This window comes from Aulonocara stuartgranti (genome assembly GCF_965226115.1).
Source record: "Aulonocara stuartgranti genome assembly, chromosome: 5".
Lineage (NCBI taxonomy): Eukaryota > Metazoa > Chordata > Actinopteri > Cichliformes > Cichlidae > Aulonocara > Aulonocara stuartgranti.
Window position 1 is genome coordinate 4,523,136 of NC_138943.1, and position 16,074 is coordinate 4,539,209.

General features: G+C 42.0%; 1 protein-coding gene across 3 annotated transcripts in view; it reads right to left on the bottom strand.

The window, feature by feature from the left end:
- LOC309706469 (zinc finger E-box-binding homeobox 2) overlaps window positions 1-16,074 on the bottom strand; it is a 32,407-nt gene that overhangs the window by 12,978 nt on the left and 3,355 nt on the right. For 2 of the 3 annotated variants that reach the window (XM_082533035.1, XM_082533034.1), the window contains exon 1: window positions 15,144-15,548. The exons of the other annotated variant lie outside the window; for it this stretch is intronic. In XM_082533035.1, the coding sequence (XP_082389161.1) occupies window positions 15,144-15,201 (58 nt within the window). In that variant the 5' untranslated portion in view covers window positions 15,202-15,548. Of the gene's footprint in view, window positions 1-15,143; window positions 15,549-16,074 lie in introns of those variants that run through there. 3 annotated transcript variants of the gene reach the window in all.

Below are 16,074 nucleotides of genomic sequence, written 5' to 3' on the forward strand. Positions count from 1 at the left end.
CTACTGATTGTGGCACCCTGGCCTGCTTTAGTTACTTACCTTCACAACACTGAGTGGAAAAAAAACCCATGCTGATCCCAATGTGCCAGACATGTCTTATGCCTCTGTTATGATAGTAAATTTCATGGCTGGCAAAAGAGAAATCAATGTTTCCATATTGCAGATTGTTAAGATGCTGGATAGCAATAATATGCAAGTTTAAAGGCGAGCTCAAGTGAATTGTCATCTGAGAAGTTTTCTCATGTTAGTATGCAACTCTTAATTTCAAATTTTCCACATGTTTTACAGATAATATAATGAGGGCTGACAGCAAATTGAAGATTAAATGCTCCAAATTGCATGTTAACCAGTAGGAATGGTGGTAATGTAATGTTTTGCTGCACTTTTACTGCATTTCTGTGGCCAGTGAAAAGGAAGTGCAAACATTCTTGTCTAATGATGGAGAAAATAACCACAAACACATTGATATGAAAGTCTGTGTTTAACAGTCAACTTTTAATTTAACTTGATTGCAGTCGTATCTTTGCTGGTTGGCAGCGAGCCACACAAGCACGCGCACGCACACACACACACATACACACAGGAAAAAAAAGTCTGCAAATGGCTTCTGGCGAGAACAAGACTGAAAGTGTGACACACTGATAGGGATTGTAAAGGTCATATTAGTGTGGAGGAAGAGATGCTTAAATGTGATGTGTGGTGCAGTATGTGATTTTGCATTCTTGCAGTGTGTTTGGTACACAGCGTTGTGGTGCGTGTTAGAGAAATGGGGTGACAACTTGCCTTGCACAGACACCAGTGCAGGAGAAAGATTACTGCGCAGAGCGTAAACTATACTAACGGCAAGACAGAGAGAAAGAAGAGGTTGTTCTGAAAGGAAGAGATAAGAGAATAAGAAAAGAAAAGTGAGGAGTTGATAAGAAAATTGAGAGAAAGAGACAGAAAGCAACAGTGTCAAACTGTCCCTGACACAAATCCTCCAACTGATGCTGAACTGTGAAAACACGTTACAGAGGGAAATTCCCTCTGCAGACACACATAAACTAAGTTACAAACATAAGCTGCGGGCAAAACGGGGAACAAGACCAGCTCACTGTGTCAGAAAACTGCAATACCATCAAATGCAGCAATAAATGTGTGTGTGTGTGCTTGTGTGTGTGTATGCGCAAACCTTAAAAGAGTATCTGAACTGCAGTCTGAGATAGAAAAGTGGAAGTCCATGCAATGCCACAGCAGCACAGTCACAGCTCTGTGCTTTAGATGTCCCACTTATTAAGAGACACCACCCTCTCAGAATAAGAAAAAAGGAAACACCACCACAGCATTTGCAGCCGAGGGTCAACATCTGCCTTTGAAAGACACAACAATGAGCTTAAGAGCTAATTTCCTTAAAGCCGATCAAGGCGACGAGAAAACAGAACAGCGTTGCGATTTTGCACACCAAGCATCGACCTTTAAATTGACAACAAAGATGCTGTATTGAAACTATTTTGCCTTTGTTCAGCGTGGTTTTTAATGATCCGGTTCAATTAGGGCCCTTGTGACACAAAAATAGAACCGCTTTTGGCATTTTTATAGCTTCAAAGGCACTGAGCCATTTAGTGATACTAACAAAGTTGATTTGTCAACAAGTTATGCTTTTAGTGTGACTGCGCTGGTGTTAGTTTCATTATTCACATATGAGCTCTCGGTTCAATTTCAGAGGACGCTCGGCAAATCAAAGTACAGCCCCCAAAAACGCCTACTGTAACACACATTGTCGAGCTGTACGCAGCTCTCATGGCTGCTTTGAGAAGGCCAAGGCATTTGAAAATCAATCGATATCAGTATTACTGATCTGTTATACTTTATCAACATAACACATCACTGCGCCAAACAGACCACATGTGCTTAATGGAAACCTGCTCTGATGCGAGTTCAAACAGCTTAGAGATTAAACCAACAGCAAACAAGCAAAAATAGTGTACGCCAGGGCAAGCGAGCAAAATGAACTGTACGCTTACTGTAAATTACTGTAGTTTGCCGGTAACGTAGTCGGCCTCATGGCCTGCTGTTGTCAATAGCTTTCGTCGTCAATCCAAAACACATTTCTTTCTCTTTTCTACATCTGATCGGTCTAATCGCCTCCTTCGCGCTTCGTCATGCGTCCCGGATATCTATGCTTAGTTTCAGCACGCTCTAAATAATGAGGAGAATGTGTGAATTAATGACTGGTGACTATAGCAGCCTAACTGTGTGTACAGAGGTTAAAACACATCTGATTTGGTGCTGCAGCACGATGATGCCATGATAGAGAGTCAGACATCAAGAACGCAAAGGCGAAAAGAAAGAGGAGTAGTCAGAATGAGCAGTGACAGGAAAGCCGTCCAGATAACTTCTATTCTAATCACACCGCAAAGGTGCACTTGTGCCGGCGAGGCGGTGAGAAAAGTGTGACTCAATTTGGAGGTGCATTACAAGAGACAGTGTGAAGAGGGACAGGCACTCTCATCCCCACTTGTACAGTCCCACCCAACTATGTATTCTTAGATTGTGGTGAGTCAACTGTTGACTTCCATGATATATTTTTGTAACCTATAATGATCTTATATGATTTTAAGCACAGAGTTGACAGCTGCTTTAACAAGAACTTAAAAGTTAACAGCTTTACAAGTTTCAGGAAGAAGGGTTATAAATCATTGAGTGTCTCAATACAACAATTTCTATCCTCTAAGATGGGTAACGTCGCTTTATAAAGAATGCTGCTTTAACTTAGTTATAGACAATGCACGCATAACCCGAAACACACCGCAGCGGCACCTTGCCATTCTGGGTTAGTCACTTTGTGTGTTTTCACGAATGCTGAAGGAACAACAGAGCAGGAGGTAAATGAAAAAAAGTAGAAGAAGAACAAGAGGAAGAGCAGCACCTCTGCCTCACATTTTAGCCTCTGCGTGCAAATAAAAAGCCAAATAAATGGGCCCTGAAAACTATTAAAGCAACTCGAGTTAAAAATGACTTGAGCAAATTTTGCGGTTCATCGAACAGAATCACATTGTTTTTTGCATTATGTATGCGAAAATGTAGCAATCAGTTTTCCTCTTTGCAAAAATGAGGCAAGGTGTGGTATGAAGAGGTGTGCAACAAGGCTTTGTGGTTGTCTGTCGTCTTCCTTTGGAGGTTTCCTGTATGCTGCTGCCTGCATGTTTGCCACCGTGTTTACCTGTCCTCCCGACCACCGCAGTGACATTTATCAAAGAAAACAATGTTACCTTGACTAACACAGACTTTTACCTTCAAAGCAAAAGAGGTTTCTGCATCAGTGACCCTCTTTTTGCAGTGCTGCATGCCACACAGTAAAGAGAAAGAGTCAGATGTACTAAATAGTAGTTTAAAAAAATCTATCTATATATTAGGAACTAGAGCAAAAGGCAAAACTGCACATTTACGTAACTTACATATTCAAGTCCACAGTATTCACTGTTCACAGCAATTGACCCCAGTTGAGCTTTTGTAGGTCCGTTTTCATTGTTTTGATTCCAAAATGATAATAAGGCCCACACGAGACAATCAGAAAGTGACCTACTAAAGTTAGAAAGTGACACACTGCCACCATCATTCTGGACTTCCCAACTTTGTCAGGCTAAATTGCCCTTTTTGACTCACTTGGTGTGTCAGTGACTCACCGCTAGTGACAAGTTGACTTCACAACTGCATACATGCTGTGTGCGAGAGCGTGTTTGTGTATGCATGAATTATGCTTTGCTGCCATCGTACTCTGTGTGCATCTGCTGCAACTCAGAACGGAGCTGGTGAGAAAGGTTAGCTCGGTTAGAGGAACACGTTATTTCGAGTTGGCCCTTCGCCTCCTCCTGTGGCGCGGTTTCCGTGTGCCGAGGGATCGGTGCTGGAATGCAGAAACGGTCACGGGGGGACCCACGCGCTCACCACATTGTGAATCAAAACCCAAACTGTGCTTCATTAGACTCCTGTCATTGCAAAGACTCTCACACCACTCTATAAATATCCCAGTCTGCCCCCTCCAAATTTGTTTTCCCTCTTTTTTCTGACACATGAAAATGCTCAGGGACTGTTCCAGACTTCAGATGTGGCTCTTTATTTTGTACGTTGGCGCAAGAAACCACACAATAGTGGCTCCTTTTGAATATTAAAACATTCCCTGACGGGGATACAAAGGTTCTGAAGTTTTTTAATAGGGATAAACACTAAATAAAACTTCTCTTTGAGCTTAACAGTTATGCAATGTGGGATTTGGTTAGTTCAACTCAAGCAGCAACGTTGAGTTACTCACTCCATGAGATTTGTTTTGAGGGGGAAACAAGTATGTCTGGTATCCCACTGACTTAAAACATCTGTATATAAGATGTGTTAGAGGTGTTTTGCATGATTTAGTATTAAGAAAAGATCAAAATTCCTTAATCTGAGCACTTAAAGCAGATTTAAAACACAATACACTTCTGAGGAACCCACCCCATTAAGTTCTGAAAGATCAGAACACAGCCCACAGTGGTATTCGCCACTGCAGAAACACACTGAACTGCTTCTATAGCTGACAAAAGGACTGATCAGCTTCACATTCAAAAGTGAAAAATAGTAGAAAAAGTATAATATCCAATAACATGTCTTAATCAAGCTTTGTAATAATACATTTTCTTCTGTTCAGACAGCCTGCTGATGAGACATACCTAACATACAAATGTGGCGCCATCCTCTGGCCTATGTTGGCATTACAAATCCCCCAAATGAGCGATTATGACACCAAACTATCAACTATCAAGTGACAAAATGTGACGTCATCATAGCAAAAAGAAAAAAAAAACGTGCCGCTCTGCTTTATTTTTTGGCCTTTCTCTAAATTGCACACGCCCGTCTCCCTCTCTGCCCTGACCGGCTTTCTTTTGTCACTTTTTCTGTCCTTGAAGCGCGCACACGTCAATAGATGCAGACAAAAAAGAAAAGCACGCGCTATTAAACTGGTCGTTCTGTGGTTACGCAGTTCTCATTAGTAAGATTTATGAATCATACTGCATATTAATTTACACACATGCGAATACTGGTTGCTTGCCACTTGATACGTGCCGTATGTGCGAGTGTGTGTGTGTGTGCTGTTGCGCAGAAGAGGCCTGAAAACCAACTCCTTAAAAAAGAAACTAATTAAAGTCACAGAGAAAAAATGCAAAGGCAGCAGAACCACACAAGAAAGTGTGTGCATGTCATTACTGACCTGGCCCACGTTTTAGAAAAAAGAGGCAAGAAGAGAGAGAGTGTAAAACCTCGACGAGTGAAATAATGTGCATAAAAAAAGACTCAACAAGGAAAACGTTTAAAAAGCAAACTTGGGGAGTTTAAGAGGATCTTTGATGTGTATCAGAAGAGGAAAGCAGCCTTGCGACTGGGACGACAGTAATTTTAAGTCAAAGCAGAAGGCTCGCTGACTGGCTGCCTTACTGGCTGCCTGGCTGACTGCCTGGCTGACTGACTGTGGTCTTTGATGGCGCTGGCTGTTTGAAGTGGTTTTCGGGGGATGGGAGCAGCGTGTGGTGTCAGTGGGACAGGGGAGGTACTCGGAGAGGGGGGGACATGATGGCGACCGTACAGCATTGGGGGAGCCCGGGTTGGGTGGAGCAGACGACAGGGAGAGAGGAGGATCAAATAAAGAAAAGAAATGGATAAAAACGGGAAAGTGAGATATGTGGTAACAGCGATACAGAAGAACCGAGGGGATGATAAAGAGCAGGAAGAAAGAACCAACGACTGAGGGGAATGAGGGACGACAGTAAAAGTTTAAAATCTGTGGATTGACAGTTAATGAATTCACAAAAGTAAAGCTTTCAAATCTCAGTCTCGTCCCAGGATGAGGCCTGGACACATTCGCACCTACCGATTACTTGTATCATTTAAGTGATGTTACCTCCCTCTGATAAGCTCCCAGGGTGCCTTATGACTTATTTCCCCTTGCATCCCTCCTGCAGTGCTGCACACATGTACTCTATAATCATAACTACGCTGCTTCCCTGAGGTACCAAAGTTCACTGTGCAACTAAAAAGGAAAAAGAAATTGATTTTGTACAACTTTAAAATATATATATATTTTTTTAACTCTTTGACTTTCCATTTTTCTTTTATGAGTAACCGGCCCTTATGATTAAAAACCTTCCCCGTTTTGGCAATTTTGCAACCTGTCACATACCACCAGAAATTCTGCAAAAAAAAAAAAAAGGATGAGATAAGACTATCTAGTAGACTGTTACATGATGATAAATGAGAGATTGAACCAATACACGCTGCACTGCTTCCTTTCTAGCCCATAATACGTCCGGTGTATGGATCATGTTCTTTATCATACCTGAGCTTAAGCCTAGTTCGCATGATCTCATAGTGTATAATTCTAGCATGCATCTTTGCTCCATGTGAGGCAAGTTTGACCAGAGTGTTTTGGACTGACCACGTCCGAAAACATGGCGTTTAAAAAACATACGGCTTTGCAAGAACGGGCATCTCATTACTTTTCTAAGATTTCCAGTTGCGACCTTATCATGTTTACTCCTATGTATGCAAAATCACTTGACTGATAACATGAATTTTTGCTGTGCAGAGGAAATGCATTCACCATCTCTAAAGTAAATGATGGAGAGGCTCAGGGTTTCTTCCACTCGCAAAAGAAACCCAAAGAGTGAGCTAAAGGGAGTGTGATTGATATCAGCGTTTCAAACACCGAAAGCCTCGACTGTTACAGGTGGGCATTCATTCCACAGGTGAGGAATGTTTACTCCCTACCAAGTGACTGTGTGTGTGTGTGTGTGTGTACACCAGAGAGATTGATGTGCAGGGCAGATATAGGTGGTACCAGGTGATCACAGGTACAGAGAGAGGGAGTTGAACTTTCCCATGCGTTCTTGTTGTCAGTCCTGGCTTGTTAGAAGGCCCTTTTGTGAAGAGGTACTGCAGTGTGGAACAAAAAATAAACAACAACAACTCACAGATTAACCGATGATAAAGTATTCCTTAGTTACAGCACTAGTCTGGGTATTTCAAACATGTGCAGTACTGTGCAAAAATCTTGAGCCACCCCTCATTTCTTACATTTTGCATCCAAGGAGCCACACAGAGCCACACACTGGGCTTTCTGAGGGTCTATCAGTGTTGTTTTACTCAGTTTCACTCAAGTCCTTGCACCTGACCATTTTCAGAGGAATGCTTTTTTAGGCCGCTAATGAATCATTCAAGCAAAACAAAGGTCACTAACTGAAGTGTTATGTTTACACATAACAGACAAATTAGCAAAGAGACAATTACAAATTGTATTTTTAGACACTTTGTTTTTAGTAACAAAAGCACGTAATTTGTTCTGATTTATTTAGCTGAATTGGCAAAAGAGGGCCAAAAGTAACACATTCTGAAAGAATAATATTTTTTCCACTAATGAGGTGATTCCCAGAGAGCCATTAGCTGAAAACTTTGCATATCTTGGCGTGGTGTGCAGTGTGTCCTAAAACACATTTTTCAGAAACTGGACAAGAAGAAAAGAAGAAGTGACAGTCCGGAAAAGAACAAAACAAGCAAAAAAAACCAAAACGTATGCATTAACTGTTCACTGAAGCCTCGTCAGAAGTGGACTAAGAGCATTCTTAAGAAAGGGAAACAGGGAGACAAGGCTGAGGTAGGCAAGAACTGGACTAATAGTCTGTGACAATAGGACAGAAGTACAACAGCGATTGTCTACGGTGGAGGCTCTGTCATGGTTCAGGTCTGGATTTCAGTCAGTGGTCAGAATCAGAATCAGAATACTTTATTAATCCCGAAGGAAATTAGGGTTACAGCAGGCAGCACGCTAATGGCGTATGCACACTTACAAAGGAACCTTCTGACCAACTTTACACAAACATCACATTGGGGAGACATGTCAGAAAGGTAGGCTGATAGGAAAAAAACAACAAAAATACATAACATGAGGTAAGAGGAGGAGAAAAAAACTCCACTCAGACTGAGCTCCTAGTGGGAGAACAGTTTGATAACAGAAAAAACACCTCAGCACAAAAAGCACATGACTATCAATACATGGTGTAGGGGATAGAGGTTATATTATAAATGATAAATGCAGAAATATTTAGTCAGATTTTGCTCCACCGTGCAATACCATGTGGAAAGCACTTGGCTGGCAAAAACATTTTTCAGCATTACAACAAACCCAAACACACTGACAATGCAGTAAAAGCATACCTGGATCGAAAACACACAATGCAACACTATCAGTTATGGACTGGCCTCCTCTGAGCCCGGAAACAGTTTGGTCCTGACAGAGATCAGAACAAAAAGGAAGAAACCTCCAAAGAAGAGCTTTGCATGTACTCCAAGATGCCCGGAGACCTTTTCCTGAAGACTACTTAAGCTTGTTAGGATTTTACAAACATATATATGCAGCTGCAGTAATGCGGACGTTGCACCGGTCCGTCGTGGTGAAGAGGGAGCTGAGTGTAAAAGCGAAGCTCTCAATTTACCGGTCGATCTACGTCCCTACCCTCACCTATGGCCACGAGCTGTGGGTAGTGACCGAAAGAACGAGATCGCGGATACAAGCGGCAGAAATGAGCTTCCTCCGAAGGGTGGCTGGCCTCTCCCTTAGAGATAGGGTGAGAAGTTCGGCCATCCACATCGAAAGGAGCCAGCTGAGGTGGTTCGGGCATCTGACAAGGATGCCCCCTGGGCGCCTCCTGGGTGAGGTGTTCCAGGCATGTCCCACCGGGAGGAGGCCCCGGGGCAGACCCAGGACACGCTGGAGAGATTATATCTCTCGGCTGGCCTGGGAACGCCTTGGTATTCCCCCGGACAAGCTGGAGGAGGTGGCTGGGGAGAGGGAGGTCTGGGCCTCTTTGCTTAGGCTGCTGCCCCCGCGACCCGACCCCGGACAAAGCGGATGACGATGGATGGATGGATGGATATATATAGTATTTTGTTTATGTTTGCTTGCTAATGTTTCAATAAATTGCTGCACTTATTTTGCATTTTTCTAGCAAAAGATAAATAAATGTGTGGTGGTGCAAGACTAGTGCACAGTACTGTAGCATTTACACCACATAATAATGCAGCATTTTAAAGCTACATACACAGTTAAAAAAAAAAAAATTAAGCTGGATTTATGGTTTTTATTCATAGAGAAGAATTTTGGGAATTTAACCAATGCAGAGTTTATACAGACGGAGTAACAACAGATCGATAAAGAAGTGAAATTTTTTTAAAAGGAGAAAATAAAATGCTAAAAAAAAGCTCAGATGAGAGGCAAAGACAAGCTGCAGAGGAAAGTTTTCCTTGTTATTGATTTTGTTGTTTTGCACTTGGTTTTCCGTTGGCAGGAGCCAGGCTAAAAGATCAACAATGGCATGAACAAGCTCATCATATTTTTGACACTGCCCCCAGGTCATGGTAAACACAACTACAAAGTTCTGAGTAACACATAAGGAATACCAAAACAGCACTATGGTAAACCACAGCTCCTTTAATTCCTTTTACCAATCTTTATGTACTTTAGACTCTCTACTTGCAGTTCACATGCACCACGTGTTTAACCCTTGTATGGTGTTCGGGTCTGTGAGACCCGTGTTCAGTTTTTTTCAAAAGAAAAATTAAACAATTAATTATTTTTTCACGTGTAAATGTGTTGTGTCTTTCCACTCACTCCACTTGATTATAACTGATTTATTTATAACATTTTATATAAAAGAAAAACGAGAAGCACATTAATTCATAAATGTGATCTAACAAAGGTAAAGGGAAAAAATTAACCATGTTTGCTGTTCATATGTCTTGTAATTGGGATGAAGTAAACATCTGTTGAGTAATTTAACATAAAATTGTTTGATAGTGTTAATTTGGAAAGCCAAAACTCTAGCGGGTCCACCAGACCCATGAACACTGGCTGAGTAACAAAAATACGAACACCACACAAGGGTTAACCTATCTATTGCAATACTGTGGTAATGAAACAACATTTTTAGTCACCAGAAATGAGTTAAGCACTGACTAATATTCATCTTAAAGACATTAAAAACCTACCCCCCCCCTCCTCCCCTGCAAAAAAAAGTAAACTCTGTCAAGAGCAGATGAAAAGCGATTAAAAAGAAGAAAAAAGTGTTAAACTGATGAATCCACAGACAGTGTTTTTTGGCAGGTGTTATGTGGCCTCGCCTTAGCGGTGATCAAGGCAGAGCCCACAAATACTGTCCATCTCTCGACCTCATATCAAACTATTCCTCATTCAATCTCCTGCCCTGCTTCCTTTATATACTGGCACGCTCTCAGCCAGCTGAGGGGGCCTTCCTGCCTGCCAGGCTGCTCTCATTTCTCTCCCTGTCTCTTTTTCTGACTCTCTTCTCTCTTTCTCTGCCACCCATCTGGCCCTTGTAATACATGACAGCTGAAGCAGGGTTTCCAAATTTAATTTGAGGTGTGATAAAAACAGCACATATCTATAAAGTGTATGCAGAGAGCCTGCCTATCTGGATAGTTTTAACCTCTTTTTTCTGTCAAACATGTGCAGCATATCAAACACACAAACGCAGGCTGCCTGCAGTAAAAGAAGATCCACAAATAGACTTGATGTTGAGGAGCAGTGCCAAAGCAATGTCAAAGAACATAATAATAAGACTGCAAATGTACTGAAGGTAATCGATTTGCAGCATCAGGGTATACAGTGTGTTAAACTTTCTCGAATCTCCAATGTGAAAATACAGTTGTTGTTAAATATGTGATAAGTACATGCCCAGTCACCTATATATATATACACACACAAACACACACAAACACACACACATGCATACACACCTCATATGCTTTGTGGCCAGCAGTGTTATCTTACAGTTGAAACGTGTGATCCACAGACATACACTCACTTCTCGAGTTTCCGTCTACCGAGGCCTCTTCATAACTACAACGGAGTTGCAATTTTTCTACAAAAGAATCAGAGTGGTGCAGTTTGAATGAAACCCTCATTACTGCAAGCATCTCCCAGCGATTCCAAATTAATTGCATACTTTTTGTTGCCATACCCTGAAAGGGACGCTTTTGTAACAGCTGAAAAAAATTGGAAGAAACCACGGCACTGCATTAATTAATCATTGCAGTGGCAATATTTTCCAAGTAATCGCTGCTGGAGAGGATCCCTGCTATGGCAGTCGTGCGGCATGAACGTACAGTAAGACATGAGACTGTTTTGGCGGCTTGGCTTTGTAGGAAACATCAGAATGAGCAATAATTGAATGAGCATGTTTAAAAATTCCAGAGGGACTCAATCAAGGGATTCCCCATTTCTGCCGTGTAGATCGGGTATCAAACACGCAGAGCAAGGACGGGAGAAATCTGTGACACTTGGAGCTGTGGGAACGTTTGAGAAACAAACAAGGAAACGCTTAGATTGTCCTTGATCCATCGCCCATCGTGACTCCTCTGTTTCTACCCTACACACCCCTCAAACCCTACATCTCATCTTTTATAACCGAAGAGCTGTTTTCACCGTCTCTGTCAACCCCATCATTTCCCCACCTCTGTCATCTTCCTCTCTTCTCGTCTTCTTCTGTCCCTCCCACCCGCTGGTTCTGACGCCTGAGCTGAGCCCCTTGAAGAGTCCTGGTAATAAACTGTGGTGCCTGAGCTCTTCATTGCTGTCTCGCTCTCCCCACCCCTCATCCCAGAGCGCCGATACATCTGCCATTAAAGTAGGCTCGGTCCAAAAGGCCCAGCCCCTCCGCTCTGTACAGTACAAGCACGTCAGCCTTTAACGTTCCAACGCTTCCCCCCACCCCCCCAGTCTCTCCTTTTTCTTTCTTTTTTTTTTTGTTGCTCAAATCCTTTGTGTACAGTGTGCTATGCTCACTGTGGCAGCGGTGTGCCAGAAAAACCCACACAAACACACGTATGCGCACACATACACAGTCAAAGACACACAGCTGGGCCCCAGCTGCATACAAAGACTGGGGTTTGGAAATCAATGAAGGAGAAAGAAGAAAGGGGGGAAAGGAGTTTAAATATATTGGCACTTGAAAAAAAGGAGAAAATGAGAAAGGGAGAGAGAGAGAAAGCTTTCTCTTAAACAGGCACATCCACTCAACGACAGAGTGAGGTTTTTAATGAACCAACAAAACATAAAGTGCAAAGCTGCAGAACTAGATATGTTTGTGAGGGTGTGCACGGTCCTGAAAGCAAAGATTCAGTCTGATCACATGTGACAATGTTGTTCTGGCAAGAAATGGCTCAGGGGAAAGCCCAGATACAGTTAGAATAAATTATGCCAAACAAATGCAATAAGAGAAAATAAGATATGAGGAGTTGTTTCATTACGTCTGTTTTACAGAAACTGAAATAACTTCTCACAAATCTGTCTCGATCCCTTTCACTACTCTTCTTCTTCGACAATTTCAGCATCTGTGTCACTGGCTGTGTACAGAGGCCTGATGTTGAGCTGATGGCTGTGTTCTCGGCTAATTAATTCTCACACTCTAACTGGTAGATCAGTAAATACAGGTTTAACTGTATAGGTTTCCAGTCTTGATCGCGGGACTGTTTCCAATCTGCCAGGAATGAAAAGTTGTAATTTCCTCACATTGCTCGATATTGCTGAACATTGACGGTTTTATTGGGGTAGACAGAGACATAATCAATGGGCGCCTTGGAGAGGGAAGAAAAGTTAGTGCTTTTTCTCTTTCTTCTGGTTTGGAAGAGATCCCCAGATCTCTGTCTTATGAGTCGGGTCTGCCAAATTCATTTGGTTTTATCAAGGACCTTTAACTCCCTCCTCGCACAGCCGCCTCCAGCCCAGCACATTCCAAATCCTGCTTTAATACACACATCTGCACTCTAACATGAGGATGCACATGCAGCAAGCATGTTGCACGCAAAAAAAACCTCTTTGCATGCACTGATGTGTTTGTGGCTTATACTTTGTGTAAGTACTCTGGTTGGTGCACTAAGCACTGATAATAATTACAAAAGAGAGCCTAAAAATAGATGTTTCACGGAAAACATCCATCAACATGAGTTAATGTGACTAAGCTTAATATCAATTCATAATCAGTTTCCTTTCAGTTCCTGTTCGTTTTTAACATGCCTTCATTTCTTCAGATCCTATTACTTAATAAATTTTACTGGAAACTGACAGCAGGTGATGCTTATCTCTTCTCTACGATCACTGCAAGAATTTAAAAAAAAAAGAAAAAACTGGACAGTTTTTTTCTGGTGGCCTGATAAGTGACAGGTCCTTGTCAGTAAGTGTGCTTTTTAGCTGATAGCTTTCACGGTAGCGTGATGCTGTTGATCTGTGAAACAGAGTGAAGTCGGTCGACAAACTGCATCGTGACAGTCAAAGGTGAGAGTGTGTGTGTGTGTGCACATGCACACACGAGTACACGTTAAAGCTGAGCGGTCAGAGAGGATCTCACCCTGGTGACGCTTTGCTAGAATTCACACCTTTATGAATAAAATGAGGAAGCACTTAAACCAAACTAATAAACGAGCAAACCAACTCCTTACACCAGCTAGCTTTGTCGCACTTGCATGCCAGATCTGAGGCAAACAACAGCAGTGTATGGTTTGCGATGGCTCTTAAAAGAAACTCCATCCATGTGTTTGTGTGCGCCCTTGCCCTGGCCACTTTTTAATGACAAAATATGCTCTGAGATGACAAAAAAAGAGCCCAAACTAACCCAACTTAATTCTTTCTGTCCTGGGGATTCATTTACATTTAGAGTAATGGCTTTTTCTGCAGTGAAGTGCCAGCAGCATATACTCCATTATTATTAGCATAATTCAGAGGTTTTAGTCTAAGGTTTCCATTTGATATATTTAGAAAGGGGTTTCAAGTTAAATTTAGGGTTCGAGAAACATTCAGTGTTCAATGTTGTGGATAATTTTAGAGTCCGGGGTTAGGGAAGTAGGATTTGATTCCAACATATATTTTCAGTCCTTATTAGAAGGCTGGAAGAACAACTGTTATTTTAAATGTGTGCCTATCAGAACTCACAAACAGAAGCAAGGATACACACACCTGAAGAGCGACAAACAAACATGTGCTGCTTGCTGCATGCAGAGCAGCGTCTTAACAAACTTTCTAAATACAGCATGCAGTCTTGAAGTTCCTCTTAGAACAGTTTTGGGAAGTGCATGCAGAGAGACTGACAAGATCTGAAGCCTCAAGGTCAACTGACACTTTCAGCTAATTCTTGATAATCAAGATGGATAATCACAAAAGAATTAGAGAAAGATAAAAAATGTTAACTGTGCACCATAGCAGAGCTGAAGAGTTGTGCACAAGGAATTTCTGCTTTGAATCACATTTAGAAATTTTGTTTTTTAATGTACATATTTTTTAATGTGTACTTTTATTTTCTTCTTTTTTTAAATAAAACCCTTTTTAGTTGCAGGACACTAATTCAAAGCTTTTCCTTTTTCTCCAGATGCTGCACAGTCTATTTTTGACAACCAGCAGACAAAAGAATATCGAACTGCATAAAAGTTGCTGCAAACTAAAAAAAATCCAACAGTAAAAAATAAGGGAACTGAAACCTAGAAAGCTGCAGTGTCAGAGCAGGTTAACGTTCCGCGTGAAAAGCAACTAAACTGCGTGTCAGAGGTTGCGTACGAGCCAAGCGCACTGCACTACATAACAGGGGGACTGTAAGATGTAGTTTGACAACAAGGATTTCCTAGTAAGGAAAATAAATTAAATAGTCTATCCGACTTCATTACAGTTTATTGGGCTGTATATAGTTCTTTGTGCTTTTTCTTTTTATTTAGAAATGATTTTTTCTTTTTAAATCAGTAAAGAAAAGTCCAAAAGTTTTCCTTAAAAGCGAGCAGCCACAAGTTTTGAATTCCCAGGTAGAATAATCCCTGTGGTCCAGACCGAAACTGACGGTTCATCCCTGTGTATTAATCTGCAAGGCTTTCACAAGACATGTAAGGAAAAAAAAGCGTATGAAGCATGAAATTATAGTATACAGAACAGCACTAAATGGGGGCTAAAAGAAAGTGTAGTTTTCATCTGGAAATCACACAAGAAACGAGCGCAGTTCTCAGTGAGGGCTCCTGCCCGCTGCAGCAACACGCCAACATCATTACCAACTTTTTCAAAAAGTTTTCGTCTTCACGCCTCTTACCTCGGTTTCTCCTGGGGTTGGCTTGTTTCCTACGCTTTCCCCGACTTTCTTCTGTCATCTTTGGGCTTTGTTTATTTTCAGGAAAAAATAAAAAGTTGTCTGGGGAGCGGTGCGACTGCGTGTCCTGAGTGGCTGCCTTGAGAATGAATGGTGTAGAAGCATCGCCTTCGGTCACAGCGGGAGCCTCAGACCTTGATGGGACTCCCACGCGAGCGAAGGCGACGAGCCTTAAGGAGTGATGTCAGCGGCAGAGGCTGGCCCTGAGGTCAGTCTTGGCATCGTAAACATACACCTTCCCCAGTCCGAGTGCTCATACAGCCTGACAGTTACAAAAAACAAAAGACCCGACTCTGTTACACTTTGACAGCATATCTCGAATTTGCTCCCTTGCACCTCCTCTCTACCCCGAAAGCGACAAGGTCCTCGTTGCCTCCATCTATTGGGGAAAAATTAAAGCCATACTGGCCATACTGAAAATGTTCCTCCATGCATTATCTAAAGACAGCTGCTGAGATGAATGAAAATGTTATAAATTATTAATGCAGTTAAAGGTGAATTAGGCTGGGTTGTTTATGGGGCCAGTTATTATTAAGATTTTTTTTAAAACAATGGTGAGATTTGGTGATGGGATTAAGAGTGTTCTCTTCGTTGCAGGTGTAATTTTTTATAATTTAGCTGATCAGGAAAGGCTCTCCCTGTCTCTGCAGCGTGAGCTCCTTTCTCATGGAGCCACCACAGTAGGCGCAACGTCTCTACTTGAATCTGTAGGCTCTCTGCCTGGGACTAAATTATAGGCTCAGTCTGCAACATTTTTACACTAAATGCAGGTTAATGACAACAGGTATATATAACCCCTCTCCACCGCCCATCCCCCCTCCCCTTCCCCCTCCCCTCCGTGTTTTACGGCTTGGCTATTATTCAAGCCGCAGTC